The sequence below is a fragment of the Suncus etruscus genome, chromosome 1 (assembly GCF_024139225.1).
Source record: "Suncus etruscus isolate mSunEtr1 chromosome 1, mSunEtr1.pri.cur, whole genome shotgun sequence".
Lineage (NCBI taxonomy): Eukaryota > Metazoa > Chordata > Mammalia > Eulipotyphla > Soricidae > Suncus > Suncus etruscus.
Window position 1 is genome coordinate 170478838 of NC_064848.1, and position 21869 is coordinate 170500706.

The window sequence follows — 21869 nt, forward strand, 5'->3', positions numbered from 1 at the left end:
TGTTTGCCTTACACGAAGCCAACCCAGGACAGACCTGGGTTCAATTTCCAGCATCCTATATGGTCTCCTGAGCCTGTCAGGAGTGATTTCTGAACAGAGAGCCAGGAGTAACCTCTGAGCGCTGCCCAAAAAACAAAAGAAAAGAAAATGTCCACAATTACTGTTACCACTGGACCCTGTAGAGACAATTCTTTGTTCCAAGAAATGCCTTGTTTCTGTGTAAGCTATCTGTTCGGAAAGGGTTTATCTAATTCAAGGTCACTTAGGAGACTGCTAAGACCATTTGCCAAGGTAGGAAAGAAACCCTGCCTTGATTTGAGATCCATGATGGAAAGCAGGTTATATTGTGTATTTCTTTGGCCTTTATAAGAAGGCATTCCTAAATGCAGGCACAACTTGCATTAAAGTACACAATTTGGTATATTTATTTGTGTGTGATTGTAGTTTAACCTAGCATAGCCTCAAAGCACACTATCTGGTTTATTTACCTGTGTGTAGTTACAGTTTAGCCTAGCACAGCCTCAGAGCTCTCCAACAGAATTGGAAATACAGTCATGATTCTGTTTATTTTATGGAATCCATTCTCTTTTCCTTTCCCTTTTTTCCTTGTAAACTCCAGAATTCAGCTATCAAATTGAAAACACACCTAGAGTAACTTCAATAATAACAAAATGAAATGTGGGCTATCAGGGATTCCATCATTTACATTGCAGGCTTTTCAGAATTGTTAATATTTTTAAGGTCATCATAATAATACATACAATTTATTCAAAAAATGCAGAATTGATAACACGAAAAAAGTTTTCTTGGTTTAATCTACTTTCTCTGAACTGATTTACTACACTTTCTTAGAAAATGGTTTACTGGGCCCGGAGAGATAGCACAGCGGCGTTTGCCTTGCAAGCAGCCGATCCAGGACCTAAGGTGGTTGGTTCAAATCCCAGTGTCCCATATGGTCCCCTGTGCCTGCCAGGAGCTATTTCTGAGCAGACAGCCAGGGTAACCCCTGAGCACTGCCGGGTGTGGCCCAAAAACCAAAAAAAAAGAAAAAATGGTTTACTAATATTTACCCTGCCAAAATATAATAATCTCTATATTTTAATTTTTTATTTATTTTTTGTTTGGGGCACACGTCTTACTCCTGACTCTGTGCTCAGGGATCACATCTGGCAGGGCTCAGGAGACCATATCAGGTGCCAGGGAATGATCCTAAGTTAGCCACATATAAGACACTCCCACTCGCTGTACTATAGTTCTGGCCCAGTACTCTTTTTCTCTTTTTTTTTTTTTTTTTTGGTTTTTGGGTCACACCCTGCAGTGCTCAGGGGTTACTCCTGGCTCTGTGCTCAGAAATCACTCCTGGCAGGCTCAGGGGACAATATGGGATGCCGGGATTCGAACCACTGTCTTTCTGCATGCAAGACAAAGGCCCTGCCTTCATGCTATCTCTCCAGCCTCGCCCTGGTGCTTTGTATTTTAGTAAATTACTTTTTTAGACTAGCGTAGCCAAAAAATAAGCAAAAGTAAAATTTATAAAACAACCTTGAGACTTAATTTTAATTTTATTGCATGCTTAATTTTTGTTATTTTAAAATATAAAACATATCACTTTAATATTTGGTGTTTAATATTTTTGTCTTTTATCATTTTTGAATTGTTTCAGGAGGCAAAATGTTACACTTCCAATTTTTAATAAGGATTTTTTTTGAGACTTAAAATGTTATATAAGTACCTTAAAAGCACTTCACCCGCATTAATTCCTTATTGCTATGCCTTTTGCCTGATTATATTCCAATAAGTTTTGGGGTTTATTTGCTTTTATTTATTTAAAAAATAAAAAGCCTTCTAACTTCCTTTCATGTTGGATCGCAATTTGGTTGTGATATTTGAAGTAGAGCTTAACTTTTCATTCCATTTACCTTTGGTTTCTTGGAAAATTGCTACCATCTTAGTAAATGACCCAGGTTTAAGGGTTTAAGGACTAGCTCATAATACAGCTTTCTTAATAAACTTTCTATAGAGTAAGAATAAAAGATCTGTGTTGTGAAACACTCTTTTAACTACCTGAAAGATTAATTTATGTGTAACTGCATATACCTCATTTCAGTCAGATCACCGTCTGGTCCCTTTAAATATCAGGGATGCAAAACATTATTGCCAGAGACTAAGAAAAGAATTTTGCCTGAGTGCCAGTTTAATTCATTATGAACCACATGTAATATACTTTTTCTTCATTTATTTATTTATTTGGTTTTGGAGCTGTACCCTGTGATGATCAGAGCTTACTCTTTCCTTGCTCTGGTCTCAGGGATCACTCTTGGTAGTGCTCAGAGACCAATATGGGATGCCAGGGATCAAACCCAGGTCAGCACATACAGAACAAGTGTCCTACCTGCTGTATTATCTCTCCAGACCACTCCCCTTCTTCTATTTTATAGGACAGATTTGGTGGGTATCATTTGTACTTTAGGATTTTGAAATATACTTTTGTTCTATGAAAGATACTCACTTTCTGTTAGTTGTCCTTTATAGTACATTTAGGGGTATTGTTTGTTTGTTTTTATTATTAATTTTCTGCTCTTTTCCCAATAGGGTTTAAATGTCTGATTTGAAGTTTATAGTCAGTTAGAAGAGCTATGGACATATCAGATGTCCCTTAGCTGCTTTCACTAGAGAGAAAATGAAAAAAAGACCTATAGTTGATTCCCCTCTGGAGTTTGTTCCAGTCATCTGAGTTAAAAATTTTAAGCATTTTGCGGCTGGAGTGATGGCACAGGGCATAAGGCACATGCTAGCCTAGGACAGACTGCAGTCCCATATGGTCCCCCAAGCCAGGAGCGATTTCTGAGTAGCCAGGAGTAACCCCAGAGCAACATGGGGTGGGGGTGGGGGGATGAAAGAAATTTTAGGCATTTTGATACACTGCAAGTTTGTGTTTGTCAAATAAGGGAATCTAACAGTCAGTCTTCTTGGGAGACTCACAGTCAACCTTCTTGCTTCTTGCTTCATATACAGTTATGAAAGCGAGTGCGAGCAAATACACACTCCACTGGAACGGCCACTCTCACACCTCTCAAACCTGCACTGTTTAACCTCAGCAGGTTCTACCTCCAGAAGCAGACAAGATGACTTTTCCCATAGTGAGGCCACTACAAGAATGAGTTGCCTTTTCACTTGCACTGAAATAATTCCATGTGAGACCTCAAAGCAGAAGTTAAAAGTTAAAAGTCCGGTTGAGGGGCCAGAGAGATAGCGTGGAGGTAAGGCATTTGCCTTGCATGCAGAAGGACAATGGTTTGAATCTTGGCATCTCATATGGTCCCCTGAATCTGCCAGAAGCCATTTCTGAGCATAGAGCCAGGAGAAACCCCTGAGCGCTGTCAGGTGTGACCCAAAAAAAAAAAAAAAAAAGAGTCAGGTTGAGGCTGGTGGCCACTCAACTGTACAAATAATTACAGGTGTGAGCCAGGCCCACACAGAAGTGATTCATTGCCTGCCCATCAGGGCTTTTCCAAGTACTGGTCTTCTCGTTCACAAATAAGCAAACTGAAGTTAAGAACTATTAACATGTGGGCCAGAGAGATGGCATGAAGGTAGGGCATTTAAGGACGGTGGTTCAAATCCTGGCATCCCATATGGTCCCCCGAGCCTGCCAGGAGCAATTTCTGAGTGTTGAGCCAGGAGTAACCCCTGAGCAATGCTGGGTGTGACCCAAAACAAACAAACAAACAAAAAGAACTATTAGTTTGCTTAGAGTAGGAGGTAGGTGACAAGTCTGGGGATCAATCTCAAGTCTGTCTTCATTTAAAAAAAATTCTCGGGCTCGGAGAGATAGCACAGCAGCGTTTGCCTTGCAAGCAGCCGATCCAGGACCAAAGGTGGTTGGTTCGAATCCCGGTGTCCCATATGGTCCCCCGTGCCTGCCAGGAGCTATTTCTGAGCAGACAGCCAGGAGGAACCCCTGAGCACCGCCGGGAGTGGCCCAAAATCCAAAAAAAAAAAAAAAAAAAAGAATGCATTCTTGAGGGGCCAGAGAGTTAGCTTGGAGGTAAGGTGTTTGCCTTGCATGCAGAAGGTCGGTGGTTCAAATCCCAGCATCCCATATGGTCCCGCGAGCCTGCTAGGAGCAATTTCTGAACGTAGAGCCAGGAGTAACCCCTGAGCACTGCTGGGTATGACCCCCCCCCCCCAAAAAAAAAGAATGCTTTGTTGAAATGTGCTGGCTGCCCCAGCATTTTCTTCTTTTTCTCTTTTTCTCTTTTTTTTTTTTTTTGTTGTTGTTGTTGTCGTTGTTCTTCTTCTAATAAGGGGCTAACACCTAGTTGAAGGAGAAACAAAAGCCCAATGGGACTCAGACCTTTGATTCTGTTTTTTTAGGAGCTAAAGTAGATTAGTTGATTTTTCTTTACACAGCAATATGGCGTCCATAATGACCAAAAATAATGACTAGGTAAGTAATAATTTCATTAAAATATTGTATTTGTTCTTGCCTTGGATGTAACTAATAACTGATATAAAATTAAGTTCACAGGACTCAGGAATAGGGCTCAGGAGGTAGAGCACATTTTTTATATGGGTGAAGTCCAATGTTTGATCCCCAGCTCCACATCTGCACTACCCCAGCACTACTGGGAAGGACCCTCACCTCATCCTCCACTACATTTAGCAAATTTTTTATTTTAGGTTTGAGAAATTTTTTGTTTTTAAATAAATTTTATTTAGTTTGTTACTGCATTTTATCCTCTTTTGGAGGACTATGCCCACATCTAGCAATATCTCAGTAGCTCGGTAATCACTACTGGTTGTGTTCAAGGGGTCATGTGCTACTGAGAATTGATTATTGAACAATCGATTATTAGTGGTATTTCCAAAGGCAAAGCATGTGCTTGACCCTTTGTACTCTCTGTATTTGATGTTGGGCCACATCCATGGTACTCAGAGGAGTGCCCTCAGGAGTCAATCCTGGCAGGCTCAGGAGACCATGTAGAAAGCCTGGGATCTGCTGCATGCAAAGTAAACACCCTATCTGCTGTGCTATCTCCCTGGTCCCACGCTCTGTATTTTGAATGAACTTTTTTTTTGGGGGGGGGGCCACACCCAGTGATGCTCAGGGGTTACTCCTGGCTATGCGCTCAGAAGTTGCTCCTGGCTTGGGGGACCATATGGGATGCTGGGGGATCGAACGGCGGTCCGTCGAAGGCTAACACAGGCAAGGCAGGCACCTTACCTCTAGCGCCACCGCCCGGCCCCTGTATGAACTTTTAAAATGTATATGGGGGTCTGAGCGATAGCACAGCGGTAGGGCATTTGCTTTAAACATGGTCGACCCAGGACAGGCTTGGTTTCGATCCCCAGCATCCCATATGGTCCCCTGAGCCAGGAGCTATTTCTGAGTGCATAACCAGGAGTAACCCCTGAACATCACCAAGTGTGGCCCAAAAACCAAAAGAAATAAAATGTATATGACTTATTTTAAATGACCATTTCATATATGAAATGTTTCAAGATATGAAACATTTATATCAGAAAATATTACAAAGAGGGGCCAGAGAGATAGCATAGAGGTAAGGGTTTGCCTTTCATGCAGAAGGTTGGTGCTTCGAATCCTGGCATCTCATAGAGTCCCCTGAGCCTGCCAGGAGCGATTTCTGAGCAGAGAACCAGAAGTAACCCTGAGCACTGCTGGGTGTGACCCAAAAACAAAAAAAAAAAATTACAAATAAATTTTAAGGTATATAAGTGGACAGTTATTGAATGAACAGTTTATTAAATGGCCTTCATATCATATTAGAGAGTATATACACATTGGTAAATTAATCCTTCATCTTTTTTAAGTAACATATCCAAAGAAAGTGTTTTTTGTGAATATATATCTATATATAAATGCCCACTGAAAATAGTATGAATTTTAAATATCAGATTTTACAGCCCAACTGTTTTCACTTTAGTATACACTCCAATTTAGTTAACTCCAACATAGCATAAAGATAATCAAATATGCTAGACATTTTGCTTCTAAAAAGTTTAGGGCAATTGGCCTAAATCCTGAGCTTGTCTCTAATTGTGGGGTCTTATTTCCCTTTCAGATATAGAGGACTTAAAATACGCTGCTTTTGGAACCTACAGTAGCAATTTTGCAGTGAACACACTTACAAGCTATGACTGGTCAGACAGGGATGATGCATCTCAGGGCAGAAAACTCTCTCCATTTGTCCTCTCAGCAGGAAGTGGACCCTCCTCAGCTGCCTCAGTTCTTCAAAAGCAAGAGCCTTCCTTCGGCAGCTCTGAAAACATCACCATGGCGTCACTCTCCAAAGGGAAAACCTTTACAAGTGAAGATGCTCTTCCAGATCCCACCTTCCCTGCTTTTGCCAGTTTTAAGGACATGATTCCTCCGACCAGTGAGCAAAAGGAATTTGAAAGTGGAGACTACCAAGATTTCACAAGACAGGACCTGCCTGCCAGTGAACGGAAGCAAGAGGCCACATGTTCAAGCCCAGCTTCCAGTAACGCTTCTCATGACACCCCCAAGGAATGTTCAGATGACTTTGGAGAGTTTCAAAGTGAAAAACCCAAAATCAGCAAATTTGACTTTTTGGTGGCAAATACACAGAGCAAAATGAAATCCAGTGAGGAAATGATCAGAAGTGAGCTGGCAACTTTTGACCTTTCTGTTCAAGGTGAGTCCAATTTGGTGCCTTGGATCCTCCCACTGAGGTATTACATAAATGTCCTTCTCTGCACAACTTCCCTCCAGTTTTTTTCTTCCTCCCCTTTCTTTCCTTCTCCTATTCCTGTGCCCTCCCACAGGCCCTCCCTCTGTGCCTTCTTTTCTTTTCCCACCCAGTCTTTTCTTCCTTCTCCTCTTTTTTCTCCCTTTATTGGGAGTGGAGAGCTCAGAGAGCCAAGAGGCCACTCTACTGATCCTCAGCCTGACTGTGTGATCTTTGATGGTTTAGTATCCAGGTCCAGTGGTCCTGGAGACTACCAGGTCTGCTGCTGCCAGAGTGAGTCTCTATGTTGAAATTATGTTCCTGGATTCTTGCCCAAGTGTGAACAACAAAATCCAAGTTGTCTTGAATAGCAAAGGTTTAATAGAGAAGCAGTTCACTGGTAGGAAGAGCATCACAAAGAGAGAGACCTTTATGCCTAAAATGAGGGATGTGTTAATGTTGATTGAGTACTTGTGCTTATAACAGGAAAGCATTTGGGCTGTTCACAAAGGCTGTGCTAATTAATGATAGGACTTTCTTCCTGGATACACCTTTCACCTGGCATTCAGCATCCGGCCATTTTATGGCCCTGCCCAGGTCACAATCTTGGCATTTGTCTTACAATAGACCGAGAGAAGCAGATACTGCCCTGGTCTGGAAAGACACCTTGAGAAAGTGAGGAGTAAACTAGAATTTAAGGTTGTGGAGTCTAAGAGGGTGTTTCTCCTGACTAAGGAAAAAATGAGGATTCTCTTTTTTGTCACTACTCCAGTGAGACAGAGGTTCCAAATAATCTGAAGATTGACTTTAGATTGAACATGTCTGTGCTCCAGTCCTTTAAACTGTCCCCCAGATTCTAGGTGATCTTTTTTAATTTTTCATATTTCTTTTTTTCTTTTCTTTTTGTTTTGGGGACTCTTGGTCTGTGCTCCAAGATCACTTATGTGGAACCCAGTGGTGCAAAGGAACAAACAGGGACCTCTAACATCCAAGATATGTGCTCACCCCTTTGAGCTATCTTTTTTTCCAAAGAGAGTTGGGGTTTTAAGAATAAATAAGGGGAGGGGGCTGGAGAGATATCAGAGTTAAGGCATTAACTTGCATGCAGTCACTCCTGGTTTGCTCCCTGCTACCACATATAGTCCCCAAAGCTCTGAGCACTGCAAGAGTGATCTCTGAGATCACTGAGTATTGTCAAACCCTTCTCTGCATCACCCCCAAAATAATTAAAATGTGTCTCTTATTTAAAAGGAAATAGATTATTCAACCTCTGGAATTAAGCTCTTTATTTTTTTGAAAGGGGAGTTTGCACCCTTTCCTTTCTATTTATCTGATTTTGGGGCCACACCCGGCAGTGCTCAGGGGTTACTCCTGGCTCTGTACTCAGAAATTGCTCTTGGCAGGCTCAGAGGACTATATGGGATGCCAGGATTTGAACCAGGGTTCATCCTGGGTTGGCACATGCAAGACAAATGCCCTACCGCTGTGCTATTACTCTGGCCCCCTGGAATTAAGCTCTTTAACAGGTGAACAAGATTTCCTTGAAACTGAACTAAAATCAAACCTCAGATAATTGCTTTTTGGAGTAAAAGCAAACAAGACACAAAATCTATTGTGTTCATTTATTCATTCATTTAGAGGTGTGCTGTGTTAAGAACCAGAAAAATTAAGTTGATCTACTTGTGGGCAAGTTATATATATATATATATTTGGGGGGGGAGGTTTGGTTTTTGGGCCACACCTTGCGGTGCTCAGGGGTTACTCCTGGCTATCTGCTCAGAAATAGCTCCTGGCGGGCACAGGGGACGCTGGGATTTGAACCAACCACCTTAGGTCCTGGATCGGCTGCTTGCAAGGCAAATGCCACTGTGCTATCTCTCTGGCCCCAAGTTATCTATATTTTTAATCTCTGGATACAGGCTGGTTGTTTTGTTTTCATTTTTGAATTATACTCAGTGATGGCACAGGAGCTTATATTGGTGCTGTGTCCTGGGGTCACTCCAGGCAGTGCTCAGGGAGTTGTATAATGTTGGGTAGAACCTGGTTATCCTACCTACAAAGCATATACTCCCAACCTTTTTGAACTCTTTTTCTCACTGTGCAGGCCTGTTTTGATTGACCCACACGGAGGTTTCTTTAATGTGTGAAGCAATTACTGATATGTAAAAAGTCACAAGGCCAGAGTAATAGCATATGGGTAGGGTGTTTGCATTACATGCAGCCAACTTAGGTTTGATCCCCAGTTTCCCAAGTGGTCGCCTTAGCCTACCAGGAGTAATTTCCAAATACTGCTGGGTATGACCAAAAACAAACAAACAAAAACTAAAAACAAAAAGTCATGAAACTTCACACTCTGGATTTCCAGATTTTTTTGAAAATTTTTTTTTTTTTTTTTTTTTTGATTTTTGGGCCATACCCGGTAATGCTCAGGGGTTACTCCTGGCTATGTGCTCAGAAGTTGCTCCTGGCTTGGGGGACCATATGGGACACCGGGGGATCGAACCGCGGTCCGTCCAAGGCTAGCACATGCAAGGCAGGCACCTTACCTTTTGCGCCACCGCCCGGCCCTGAAAAATTTTTATATTGGAACTGAGAAGCACTGTCCCTCTAGTAAATGGAGTATAAAGGAAGGTAGCTCAGAGGACTGGAAACATTACATGTGAAAACTCTGGGTTCAGTCTCTAGCTCTTCATAACCTTCCAAGCATTGCTGGGAATGACCACCTAACACTGCACAGACTAGCTCCCAAGAACTACCAGTATGTCCCCCAAACACCTAAATGTCAGTTTCCTCACTTCCTATCCAACTGACTTCTTCATTCACTCATCCTGCCTGCTCTTTGAAGACATTTTAGTGTGGTCTTTTTGCTTCCATCCCATCTTAACAGAGGAATCATTGATTTCTGTTTAAAACCCATTGAAATTGGGGCCGGAGAGATAGCCTGGAGGTTAGGCGTTTGCCTTGCATCCAGAAGGACAGTGGTTTGAATCCTGGCATCCCATATGGTCCCCCATGCCTGCCAGGGGTGATTTCTGAGCCAGGAGTAACCCCTGAGTGCTGCCGGGTGTGACGCAAAAACAAACAAACAAACAAAAAAACCATTGAAATTGAGCATATATGTAGGTGCTCAATATAAACCTGAGCCTACTGCGTAGAAAAGCAAATCAACTTCTGATTGCATTAATTAACTTTCATTAATGCCAAGGAAAAATTTTGTCTGCTAAATTCCAGTAGTTCTAGATGTAGAATTATAGAAGAATTGTCAGAGAAGGCAATGAGGAAAATGAAAGACTAGGAAATGGGTCAAAGTGATAGAACAGTGGGGTAGGACACCTGCCTTGCATGTCACTGACCCAGGTCCTATCCCTGGTGTCCCATTGTTAAGGTCCCCTTAGTATTTCTTGAGTAATTCCTGAGTGCAAAGCTAGGAATAACTTCTGAGCATCATTGAATGTGGGCAAAAAAAAAAAAAAAAAAAATCACTAAGAGAGAGAAACCAAGAAAGAACAACTGGAAGAATTTAACATGTAGCTTGCCAGACAGAATGAGGGTATACTTGGGAATGTTTCATGACATACACATCTAAAAAAGAGAGGAGGATTATCATGTTAGTAAGAGACTGCTTGAACTGGTGATCAAAACATTTGATTGTGGGACTGGAGCAATGGCGCAGTGGTAGGGCATTTGCCTTACACACACTAACCTAGGATGGATCAAAGTTCCATCTCCTGCCATCCCATATGGTCCCTCGAGCCAGGAGTGATTTCTGAGCACATAGCCAGAAGTAACCCCTCAGCATCACAGGGTGTGGCCCAAAAAGCAAAAAACAAACAAATAAAAACCCACTTGATTGTATTTTCCACTTCTCCCAGGGTCACACAAAAGGAGTTTGAGCCTTGGTGATAAAGAAATCAGTCGTTCTTCTCCTTCTCCAGCTCTGGAGCAACCTTTCAGAGACCGCTCCAATACGCTCAGCGAAAAGCCTGCTCTGCCTGTCATCCGTGACAGGTACAAAGACCTGACAGGAGAGGTGGAGGTGAGTGGAAGAATTTCCCCCAGTTAAAGCTGAGCACTGAGGGCCCCAAGAAAAAAATACTGCAGCTTTCATATGGGAGAAAGTCACAATGCACCAAACAAAATATATGTTACTCATGTGAAAGAATGGTGACATTAGCTCTGGATGAAAATATTTCCCTCGAGTGGTATCTGCTGAAATTTAATCCTAAATCACCTATTAGACTTTCCTCTTGTGTGGAAGTATTTAATGGGAATTTCTTTTGAGCAACTAAACTTTCACAATATTAGCAAGTGTTAATACATCTTAACAGAGGGGAGAGGGAAAATTTCTACTTCTTCTATTTCATTTTTTTCTCCTACAACCAACACTTTTTTCTGTAAGGACTACCTCTGGCTGTGCTCAGGGATCATTCTTGGAGAGCTCAGGGAACCATATGGGATATCAGGGAATGAATTTATCTGCCATGTGCAAAGCAAGCACCCTACCCATTGTATTTATCTGGCCCTCTTCTGCCAACACTCTTAGCCTTTCTTCTTTCTGGGATTTTTCCATGTATGTCTACACACACACACACACACACACACACACATTGACTTGCATCATTGTAATCATGGAACGAGTGGTTTGATACTGATACTGATTTGAATCCTAGTGGAGTACATAAGTTCTGAAGACATTTATGTTGTTATTGGAACAATTGAAGGCACATTTACAGAGGAATGTTTTTGCAAACATTTCATTTTGAGTTTTTTTTTATTGGTTTTGGGGTCACACTGGGCATTGCTCAGGGGTTACTCCTGGCTCTATGATCAGAAATTGCCCCTGGCAGGCACAGGGGATGCCGGGATTCAAACCACCATCCTTCTGCATGCAAGGCAAATGCTTTACCTCCATGCTATCTCTCCGGCCCCCGCAAACATTTCATTTTGATTCACATGACTTATTAATATTTCTAATAGTGAATTCAAAAGGTAAAAGTATTCTTTTATTCTTTGAGTGGACAGAGACATAGAGGAGCTCAGGCCTGTTTAACCTACTTCTTATTACAAATTACAGGAAAATGAGAGGTATGCATATGAATGGCAGAGATGTCTGGGAAGTGCTCTAGATGTAAGTATGTATTCACACATATGTAAGTGCTTTCATTTTGTTTTACATTCTTGGTCTGTCTGAATAGACAGAGGTAAAATTAAGGTGAGCCCTAACTCAATAGCATTTTGAAACCAATTTCTGTGCAAAGTTATGCATCCTCAGTAAGAGAGCTCTGACCTCACAGCAGATACAGGCTCATTGTCTATCATTGTCACAGTGTTTAAAGAATACAAAATATTATATTACTAGCTCTGTCTAAGTTAGACTAATTCATAAGCTTAAGAACCTAATTTTTTCTTTTTAAAAGAGGTGGAGGATTGTTTTTTCGTGATTAAAATTTTTCAGATTTGTTTCATTATTATCCTAATCTTACCTTGCTCTGTCATGATTTTTCATGCCTTCTGATTTTTTGTTGTTATTGTTTTTGGGCCACACCCTGTGATGCTCATAACTCCTGGTTATGCGCTCAGAAATTACTCCTGGCTTGGAGAACCATATGAGACACCAGGGATAGCACTGCGGTCCACCCTAGGTTACCACATGCAAGGCAAACGCCCTACCGATTGCACCACCGCTCTGGCCCCTGACCTACTGATTTTTTATAGTAAATTAATTTTCAGTAACTTTCCTTGATTATATAAATTGATATGATTTTATTTGTTGTAGGTCATTAAGAAGGCAAATGATACCTTAAATGGAATCAGTAGTAGCTCTGTTTGCACAGAAGTAATACAGTCAGCTCAAGGCATGGAATATTTATTAGGTATGATCTTTTATATTTCACTTATCTAAAATCCTAATACTAAAAAAAACCACAGCATTTTAATATTTTTTATTTTTCTTTATGGTAAGTATTTCATCTAAATCTCTCAAGCTATATATGAGTTTACTTAAAAGCAGCTGCACTAGTGGATAAGATACTTAACTCACTCACGGACAGTAACAGCTATTTGATTTGGAGTCTCTGACTATAGGAGGAACAATGTTAAATTGTATCTGTATCACTAGTTTATCTGTCTAAACAAGAGAAGCATTAAAATGAAATCATTGGGTCTCCAGTCAGTGCCCTACCAAGCTCTGCCATCTCATGGTATCACAGATTTTGTTACTTTCCTGCCATCTTCATCTATTAAACCTCCCAACCCCTAAGTAGCCTAAAATCTCAGTTTCTGTTCATTTCAGTGTTCCTCCCCTCCCCGGTCCCAGATGACAGAGATTCTTCTTTATTTTTTTTTGTCTCTTAACTCATATATAATTGGGGGGCAGGGGTAGGTTGGAGACATGGTGCATACCCAACAAAGTCCAGGGCTTACTCCTGACTTTGCTCAGAGATCACTCCAGGTGGTGCTCAAGGGATTATATTCAGTGCCAGGTATCAAAGCCTAATTGGACACATGGAAAGCAGTTAAGGTTAAAGGGAAGGCCTAAACCCTTATACTTTCTCTCTGGCCTTCAGATTTTTTTTTTCCTTTGTGTTTGGGCCATACCTAGTAGTGCTCAAGGCTTACACCTGGCTTTGTACTCAGGGATCACTTTTAGTGGGGCTTAGAGGACATATGTATGGGGTTCCAGGAATCCAACCTGAGCCAGCATTTTCTGATATTTTTTCTTTGACCTCCCTTCTTTAAACTAGCCACTCTCCCCATCTTTGTACTTACTGTCCTTTTCCTTGTTTTCATTGTTTTCCTAGTCTATCACCTTTAGTCTTCTATTTATTTTACTTTTTCTTGTTTATTGTCTCATCCTCCAAAAGAACAAGTTTCCAGGAAGGGGGAGGGATTTGGTTCATCTCTTCACTGCTGTGTCTCCAACATCTGCCTTTTACCTGGCACACAGTATCATTCAGAAATATTTGCTAGCTGAATGGCTAATGAAGAGATGCAGTCACTTCATCTCTGTCACTTACTCCTGCACCTCACTCTGGGTCCTCCTTCCTGCTCACACAACTCTATTGCATACACAGCTGTCACCAGGTTAAGGGACTGCCTGTCTTTACTTTCCAGTACAGTTTCCTAGGATCCATAAAAGAGTACATTAGAGGGGCTGGAGTGGTGGCGCAAGGGGTAGGGTGTCTGCCTTGCTGTGCTAACCTAGGCCAGACCATGGTTAGATCCCCTGGAGTCTCATATGGTCCCCCAAGCCAGGAGCAATCTCTGAGCTCATAGCCAGGAGTAAACCCTGAGTGTCACTGGGTGTGGCCCAAAAACAAACAAACAAACAAACAAAAAGAATGCATTAGAAACCCCACACTTACCAGAGGTTGAGCAGTAGCCTCAGCCTTTCCTCTAGGGAAGGAAGAGGAAAAATGGTTGTGCCCTACCTCAGGCGAATGATGTTTTACTCTGAAGATGGCCTGGAATTCCTCCAGTCCTCTCTTACAGAGGCTGAGGGTGTCTTTTGAGTGTGGAGATCCTCGTCACTTAGTACCTATCATATTCGTTGGAAGTCACAATTCATATTGCGTAAGGAAAGGAACTTTTCTGTGTCTTGTTAAGCTCTACATTCCTGTAGAATGTAGAAGTCATTGAGTTTGTAAATCTCCGGACATTCAGAAGAGTGAGATATTTCTTCATAACTTGATGATAATGATGTTCAAATTGTGTCAAGCTTTTAATATTTCATGTTTGACCAGTGTAATAGAATTTCCCAAATTCACACAGATAGACTCATAGAGAAACCAGGAAGACAAAATTAAGATTCATACTAATATGTTAGACCTATTCTGCAAGCATTATTCCCACTTTTTATGGAGTAACATATTTTGATCCTCTCAACCATCCTTTGAGATCATTATCTCAGTATTACAGAACAGGAAACTGAAAAAAGATTGCATAACTTACTCAAGGTTACATAGCCACTCAGCGAAGTCCAAACAGTGTAGCTATGCAGTCTTTATTTTCTAATTTTCTTAAAATAGGGTACCACGTGCTTTTAGAAATTGAACTCAGAGTCACACATGATAGATAAGCTTTATAATGGAGCTGTTTCCCTGCCTCCCAAAATCCTCTTTTTTTATTTTTATTTTTTATTTTAGGGCCACACCAAGCAGTGCTCGGGAATTACTCCTGGCTCTGTGCTCAGAAATCGCTCCTGGCAGGCTTGGGGACCATATGAGATGCTGGGAACGGAGCTGGGGTCCATCCTGGGTCAGCAGCATGCAAGACAAATGCCCTAACTCTGTGCTATCTCTCTGGCCCCCAAAATCCTTCTTCTGACCCGAGTTATATTGAAAAATGAATGAGTCCCCAGGAATAAGTAATTCCCTTCTTTCTAGATTCTGTATTCTGTAATTCCAACTAGGATACCAGCTGTTCATGATTTCTTTGTGTGTGTGTGTGTGTGTGTGTGTGTGTGTGTGTGTGTGTGTGTGTGTGTGGAAGGCTTTAAGTTTGAGCCCTAGCACCACCAGGTGTGGCCCCCAAATCAAACTAATAATAATGCTGATCTCTGACTCATTTATTGCTCTTCTATATAATACTAAACTTCCTATTCACTTAACCCTGTCAGGTGTTGTGGAGGTATATAGGGTAACTAAACGTGTGGAACTTGGAATAAAGGCCACTGCGGTGTGTAGTGAAAAACTTCAACAGTTGCTAAAGGACATTGATAAAGTATGGAATAACCTGATTGGCTTCATGTCTCTCGCCACACTCACGGTAAGCCCTTTAAACAATTCTGCAGTTGCAGGGTATATGTTCATATACTCCTTATTGAAAGATGCAGGTGCTTACTGCATCATGTTATATTTAAAAAAGAAGATACTATGTATGCAGTTTAAGTGAATAATATTAGGCTGGACTTTAGATAGTATACAAGGCCCTTACTCCCTTTACAATCTATCTGACCCACAAATTAATGTGATTGGGCTGTTGAGAGAGTACTGGAGGTAAGTGCCATGCCCAGTGCAAATCCCTGGCACTTGTATATGGTCATGAGAGCATGTTCAAAGGTCACTCCTGAGCGTCTCTGGATTTGGTCCCCAATTAGCATTGGGGGTTATTTTCTTGGGGGAGGGGTTGGTTCATTTTATTTGTTTTGTTTAGTTTTAGTTCTTTCTGTTCTAATTATTTATGCTCGCATTTGTGCCCTTTTTAAAGGCTTAGTATTAGGCCACCGAGATTATACAGTGGGTAAGGCATTTGCCTTGCACACAGTCAACCCAGGTTCAATCCCCAGCATTCCATATGGTCCCACAAGCACTGATCCTGAGTGCAGAGACAGGAATAACCCCTGAGCACAACCAGGTGTGAGCCAAAACATACATACACACATACATAAACTATGTGATAGGACTAGGATTATGACTCAGTGGTAGAGCACATACCTTGCATGTGAGAGACCCTGGGTTCAAATCCCAGCATTTTTGCCAGTAACCTCAGTATTGCTTGGTGAGTATCCTACAAAATAAAATACAAAATTATGTGAATTCCTTACTATCCTGTGGTTTATTAACCTTCTTTTACATTTGGGCTTAGGGTTTTTTTTGTTGTTTTTTGGGTCACATTCGGCAGCACTCAGGGGTTACTCCTGAGTAACTGAAATCGCCCCTGGCAGAAATCACCCCTGGCAGGCTCAGGGGACCATATGGGTTGCCAGGAATCGAACTGAGGTACTCTGTGCTATCACTCCGCCCCCCTAGGGATTATTTTAAATTTTCCTTCTATACCTTCGAGAATCTTTAAATAAATGATTCCCCATTTGTTCTAGTTTTGGGAGCACATCTAGTGCTGCTCAGTGATTATTCCTTGTATGGTGTTCAGGGTTTATTCCCAGCGATCTTAGGAGACCATGCAATACCAGGGATAGAAACTGAAGCTCCCTCAGACAAAGCATCTCCTATCTGGAGCATCTACCCCATGCTGTCTACCCTTTTGGAGAGATTGACTGACTTTAGGCAAGACTTACTTGAAATCCACTTGGGAAGTCAGTGTTTACATAAGTACGTGTGTACAGTATATTTCACTATTGTTACACATATTTATATGGTTTTCTTGGTGAGGCAGGATTAATTCAGTGTTGCTAACAATACATAAAGTGTATTGTTGTGTTCTACCTGTGGGTTTCTGAATTTAACAAACATCTAATATTAACTAATATATCATGTTTTCATATTTCTTTTATGTTATACATTCTATGCAGTGTTTCAGATAATAATTTACTATTTATTTTCCCTTTATATTAACAATCATCTCTTTTGACCATTTATCCCATGAAATAGGATTATTCACATTCTATATTTCATAGCTGTTTATAATATTGCATATTTTTGAGAAACTTATGCAAACAACCTGCATTTATGCACACATGCCAGTAAGCTTATAGGAATTATTTTCTTTTTTTTTTTTTTTTTGGTTTTTGGGCCATACCTGGCAGTGCTCAGGGGTCACTCCTGGCTCTCTGCTCAGAAATAGCTCCTAGCAGGCACGGGGGACCATATGAGACACTGGGATTCGAACCAACCACCTTTGGTCCTGGATCAGCTGCTTGCAAGGCAAACGCCGCTGTGCTATCTCTCTGGGCCCAGGAATGATTTTCTTCTCTTCATTGCCCTTTCTTTTCTTAGATCTCACTGGGAAAAACTTATATGTTCATCCATATTCAGTTGGTTTTATGGTATTCTTTATTGCTCAATAGCTAAAAATTTATCTTCCTTGCACAGCTGGAATAAATATGCTACTTCATTTTCTTTGTTTTTTCCTTACATTTAAGGTGTGCACCATCTGCACAGATTGAAGCCCAGGTGTAGGAAGTGGTTCGCCCTGCTGTGTGCTGATAGCCAGCCCATCTCCAGCTGGCCCAACATCTCACATTTCAGTCAGCCCTCTCATCATGGGGAGGTTCCTTTGGTTGTAAAATAGGTTTTGAAAAAAGTTTAAATTATTTCCCAAATCTCTGCCTTGTCCCTTTGGATCATTTTTCAATTTACAATCTAAAATGATGTGTATAATTTGGGCATTTTTCCCCATTTTGGGAGGATGTGGGGACTTTGCACCCAGTTATGCTCAGAGATCTTATACACTTCTAGGGGCAAAACTGGAATCAGCCTCATATAAGGCGAATTACTCCTGGGTAATTTTTTATTTTAAATATTATATTTTTTATTTTAAAATATTTTTAATTTTTTTAATTTTTAAAAATTAAAAAACGTAAATGCTTTCCTGGCCACTGCAATTACATTTTTAATTTACTCTAAATATTCAGAGATAAAATTACATTTACTAGAGGATATGAAATGCTTGTGGAATTTGAATTCCAGAAGTTTATTGTTTGATAAAACTCAGCATTATTAGATTAATCAGAGCTGGAGAATATAGCAAAAGTGGAAACCTTTAATGTACTGAATCATTCGGGTTCTTACCTTATCACTACTGACCACATAGCTAGGCTCATTTTTTTAAAGTCCCTTATCAATCTTTTCTGCACATCACAACCAGACATTTCTTTCTAAAATGCAAATCTAATAATGTCATTTAAATTCCATTTAAAATTCTATAGTGGGCTCACCATAGTCTTCAAGATCAAATTCAAATTCCATAGCTTGGTGTAAAAGGTCTTTTTAATTTTTGCACTCTCCTTGCCTTTCTTTCTCTGTTAGACTTTCTCCTCTGGATTCTGCGTACACTTCCCCAGAAGTCTGTCCATGGGCCCATCATTCTGATTTAAGTGCTTTCCTGTATATCCATAGTACAGTTCTTTCTTGCAGAGCACCTTCATGCTTATTAGTAATTATGAGATTGTGCCCTGCCTACTTGCATGTCACCTCTTAAAAATAAAACTCGGTCCCTTCTTTGTGTTCAAGCACAGCGTATGTTGGAACTTTTCTGCTTTTTGTTTTTGTTTTTGTTTCTTTGGTGGGAGCATACCCAGCAGTGCTCAGGTGTGTTACTGGTGGTTACTTCTAGCTTTGTGCTCATAAATTACTTCCTGTCGGGGCTGGAGTGATAGCACAGCGGTAGGGCATTTGCCTTGCATGCAACCAATCCAGGATAGACCCAGGTTCTATTCCCAACATCCCATAGGGTCTCCCAAGCCTGCCAGGAGTGATTTCTTTTTTTTTTTTTTAAGCCTACAGCACCTGGTATTCTCAGGTGGTCTCCCATCCAAGTACTAGCCAGGCCCAACCCTGCTTAGCTTCCAAAATTAGACGAGATCGGGCGCATTCAGAGTGGTATGGCCATAGACAGGAGGGATTTCTGAGCACAGAGTCAGGAGTAACCCCTGAGTGCTGCTGGATGTGGCTCACCAAAAAAAGAAAAAGAAATTACTCCTGTCAGGTTTAGGGGCTCATATGGTATGCCAGGGATCAAACCTATTTTGGCTGTGTGCAAGGCAATACCCAGTGTGCCAGTGTGCTATGGCTCTCTGCTTTTTATTTTAGACTTTCCCCATTGTCCAAAAGTAAACGTTCTTACTTGGGGGAGGAGGGGAGAGAGGTGGGGGGGGGAGAGAGAGAGTGAGAGAGAGAGAGAGAGAGAGAGAGAGAGAGAGAGAGAGAGAGAGAGAGAGATCCTCTTACCATTAATTTCTTTTGTTTTGTTTTGTTTTGTTTTGTTTTTTGGATCACACCCGGCAATGCTCAAGAGCTACTCCTGGCTCTGCACTCAGAAATCACTCCTAGCAGGCTCAGGGAACCATAAGGGATGCTGAGGATTGAATCCAGGCCTGTCCTATGTCCTAGGTCATTCGCGTGCAAGTCAAACCTCCTACCAATGTGCCTCACTCCTCCTACCACTGTGCCTCACTCCAGCCCTTTACCATTTATTTAGATGGGAAAATTTTAAGCATTTACAAACCCCACATCCTACCAAATAAGAATATTATGGACAGGGGCCGGAGAGATAGCACAGCGGTGTTTGCCTTGCAAGCAGCTGACCCAAGACCAAAGGTGGTTGGTTCAAATTCTGGCATCCCATATGGTCCCCCGTGCCTGCCAGGAGCTATTTCTAAGCAAATAGCCAGGAGTAACCCCTGAGCACTGCTGGGTGTGGCCCAAAAAGAAAAATTATGGATCAGGGCTGGAGCAATAGTACAATGTTGCAAGTCAGCCCCTAGATAGATTGTGCCTTTCATGATCCCCAGCATCCAATATGGTCCCTTGAGCCAAACAGAAATTTCTGAGAACAGAACCAGGAATTACTTTTGAGCACCTTTGAGTAACCTTTGAGCATTTCCAAATATGTCCCAAAAAATCAAAAAGAAAGAATATTATGGGTAAGAGATAGTATAAGGGTTAAGACACTTGTCTTACATACAACCAGATCTGGATCTGATCCAAGAGCCTTCAGGAGTGAACTCTGAACACAGATCAAAGAGTAGTTCTTCAGTACCCGTAGGTGTGCCCAAACACCCTCCCCCAAAAAATATCTAGAGCTCAGGCTGGAGCAATAGCACAGTGGTAGGGCGTTTGCTTTGCACACACTTGATCCAGGATGGACGGTGGTTCAAATCGCAGTATCGTAAGCCAGGAGCAATTTCTGAGCACAGAGCCAGGAGTAACCCCTAAGTGCCACAGGTTGTGACCCAAAAACAAAAAAAAAAAAAGAGGAGCCCTCCCAACAATTCCCATTTTATTAGAAAAGAAGCAAATCTAATAATTGATTCTTTTTTTTTGTTTGTTTGTTTGGTTGGGTTTTTTTTTTTTTTTTTTTTTTTTTTTTGGTTTTGGGGCCACACCCGGCGGCATTCAGGGGTTACTCCTAGCTATCCACTAAGAAATAGCTCCTGGCAGGCACGGGGGACCATATGGGACGCTGGGACTCAAACCAACCACCTTAGGTCCTGGATCGGCTGCTTGCAAGGCAAACGCTGCTGTGCTATCTCTCTGGCCCCTGATTTGAATCCTTTTTAAATCCTTTCTCTCATTATGTTAACCCAGTAGAAAGGTGGATCTAAGGAGCATACAATCTTAAAATCCAAACTGCTGGAATTTCTACTAGCCACGTTTTACATTCCCCTTTTCCTTTTACCGTTTTCTTGATCTGTGAACTAAAACTCCCTCTTGTGGTAAAAGCTTATCTCTTGATGGGTGCCAACTATGAAAGAATAGCGTTTTTTGTCAAGGTAAAAACCACCTATTTTAGTAAGTATGTGCCCCAATAGTTAGTTCCCTGGGTGCATTGTTATTTAAGTTTTCACCATGAATGTGGGTTGGAGTTACATAGGTTTGGAACAGAAAGATTCAGTCCTGGAAAACAAAGCCAATTTATTTTCACCATATAAAATCTACAAAGAGAAAGGGTCACATTTTATTTCTAACTTCTAGCTAACTGAAAAATCTTCTAGCAGGGGTCTCAAACTCAATTTACCTGCGGGCCGCAGGAGGCAAAGTTGGGGTGATCCTTGAGTGCAAAGTCAGTAGTAAGCCTTGAACATTGGGGGGTGACCCAAACAACTAAAACAAAACAAAAACAAAAATAGATTCCTCTAGGGCAGGGCCAAAAAATGTTGTATGGAGGGCCGTGAGTTTGAGACCCCTGTAGATTCTCTGATGGCACCCGTTGTCCTTAGAATAATACATATTCTCTTTTGTACTTTTTTTGTTTTTGTTTTTTAACCACATCCGGTGGCGCTCAGGGCTTACTCCTGGCTCTGCCTCAGAAATTGCTACAGGCAGGATTGGGGGACCATATGGGATGCAGGGGGAGGGAGGATTGGGGAACCATACAGGATGGAGGGGGAGGGAATTGAACCCGAGTACATTCCGGACCAGCCCTGTGCAAGTCAAATGCCCTACTGCTGTGCTATCACTCGGGCCCTCTTTTATATTTTCACTGTGAAATAAGCAGTAAATTTCAATTTTCCAGTGAATTCAAAATCTATAGTACCAGTACTTCCCGTTGCTGCTATGTATCAGGAGAACAATTTATTTATTTATTTTGTGGTTTTTGGGTCAGACCCGGCAGTGCTTAGGGGTTATTCCTGGCTCCAGGCTCAGAAATTGCTCCTGGCAGGCACGGGGGACCATATGGGACGCTGGGATTTGAACCAATAACCTCCTGCATGAAAGGCAAACACCTTACCTCCATGCTATCTCTCCGGCCCCGAGA

At 41.5% G+C, this 21869-nt stretch overlaps 1 protein-coding gene and 1 non-coding gene across 7 annotated transcripts in view; one reads left to right on the forward strand and one right to left on the reverse strand.

Annotated features, from left to right (window-relative positions):
• Positions 1-21869, forward strand: part of SYNRG (synergin gamma) — a 96514-nt gene that overhangs the window by 69962 nt on the left and 4683 nt on the right. For 4 of the 6 annotated variants that reach the window (XM_049771258.1, XM_049771266.1, XM_049771274.1 and 1 more), the window contains 5 exons: positions 6087-6680; positions 10586-10749; positions 11788-11841; positions 12490-12586; positions 15331-15479. In XM_049771258.1, coding sequence (XP_049627215.1) covers positions 6087-6680; positions 10586-10749; positions 11788-11841; positions 12490-12586; positions 15331-15479 — 1058 coding nt within the window. The remainder of the gene's footprint in view (positions 1-6086; positions 6681-10585; positions 10750-11787; positions 11842-12489; positions 12587-15330; positions 15480-21869) is intronic. The other 2 variants (XM_049771289.1, XM_049771284.1) reach the window with 1 other exon arrangement.
• On the reverse strand, positions 18887-19005 carry LOC126030564 (5S ribosomal RNA). The gene has a single exon (XR_007503139.1). It is a non-coding gene; the product is annotated as a 5S ribosomal RNA (ribosomal RNA).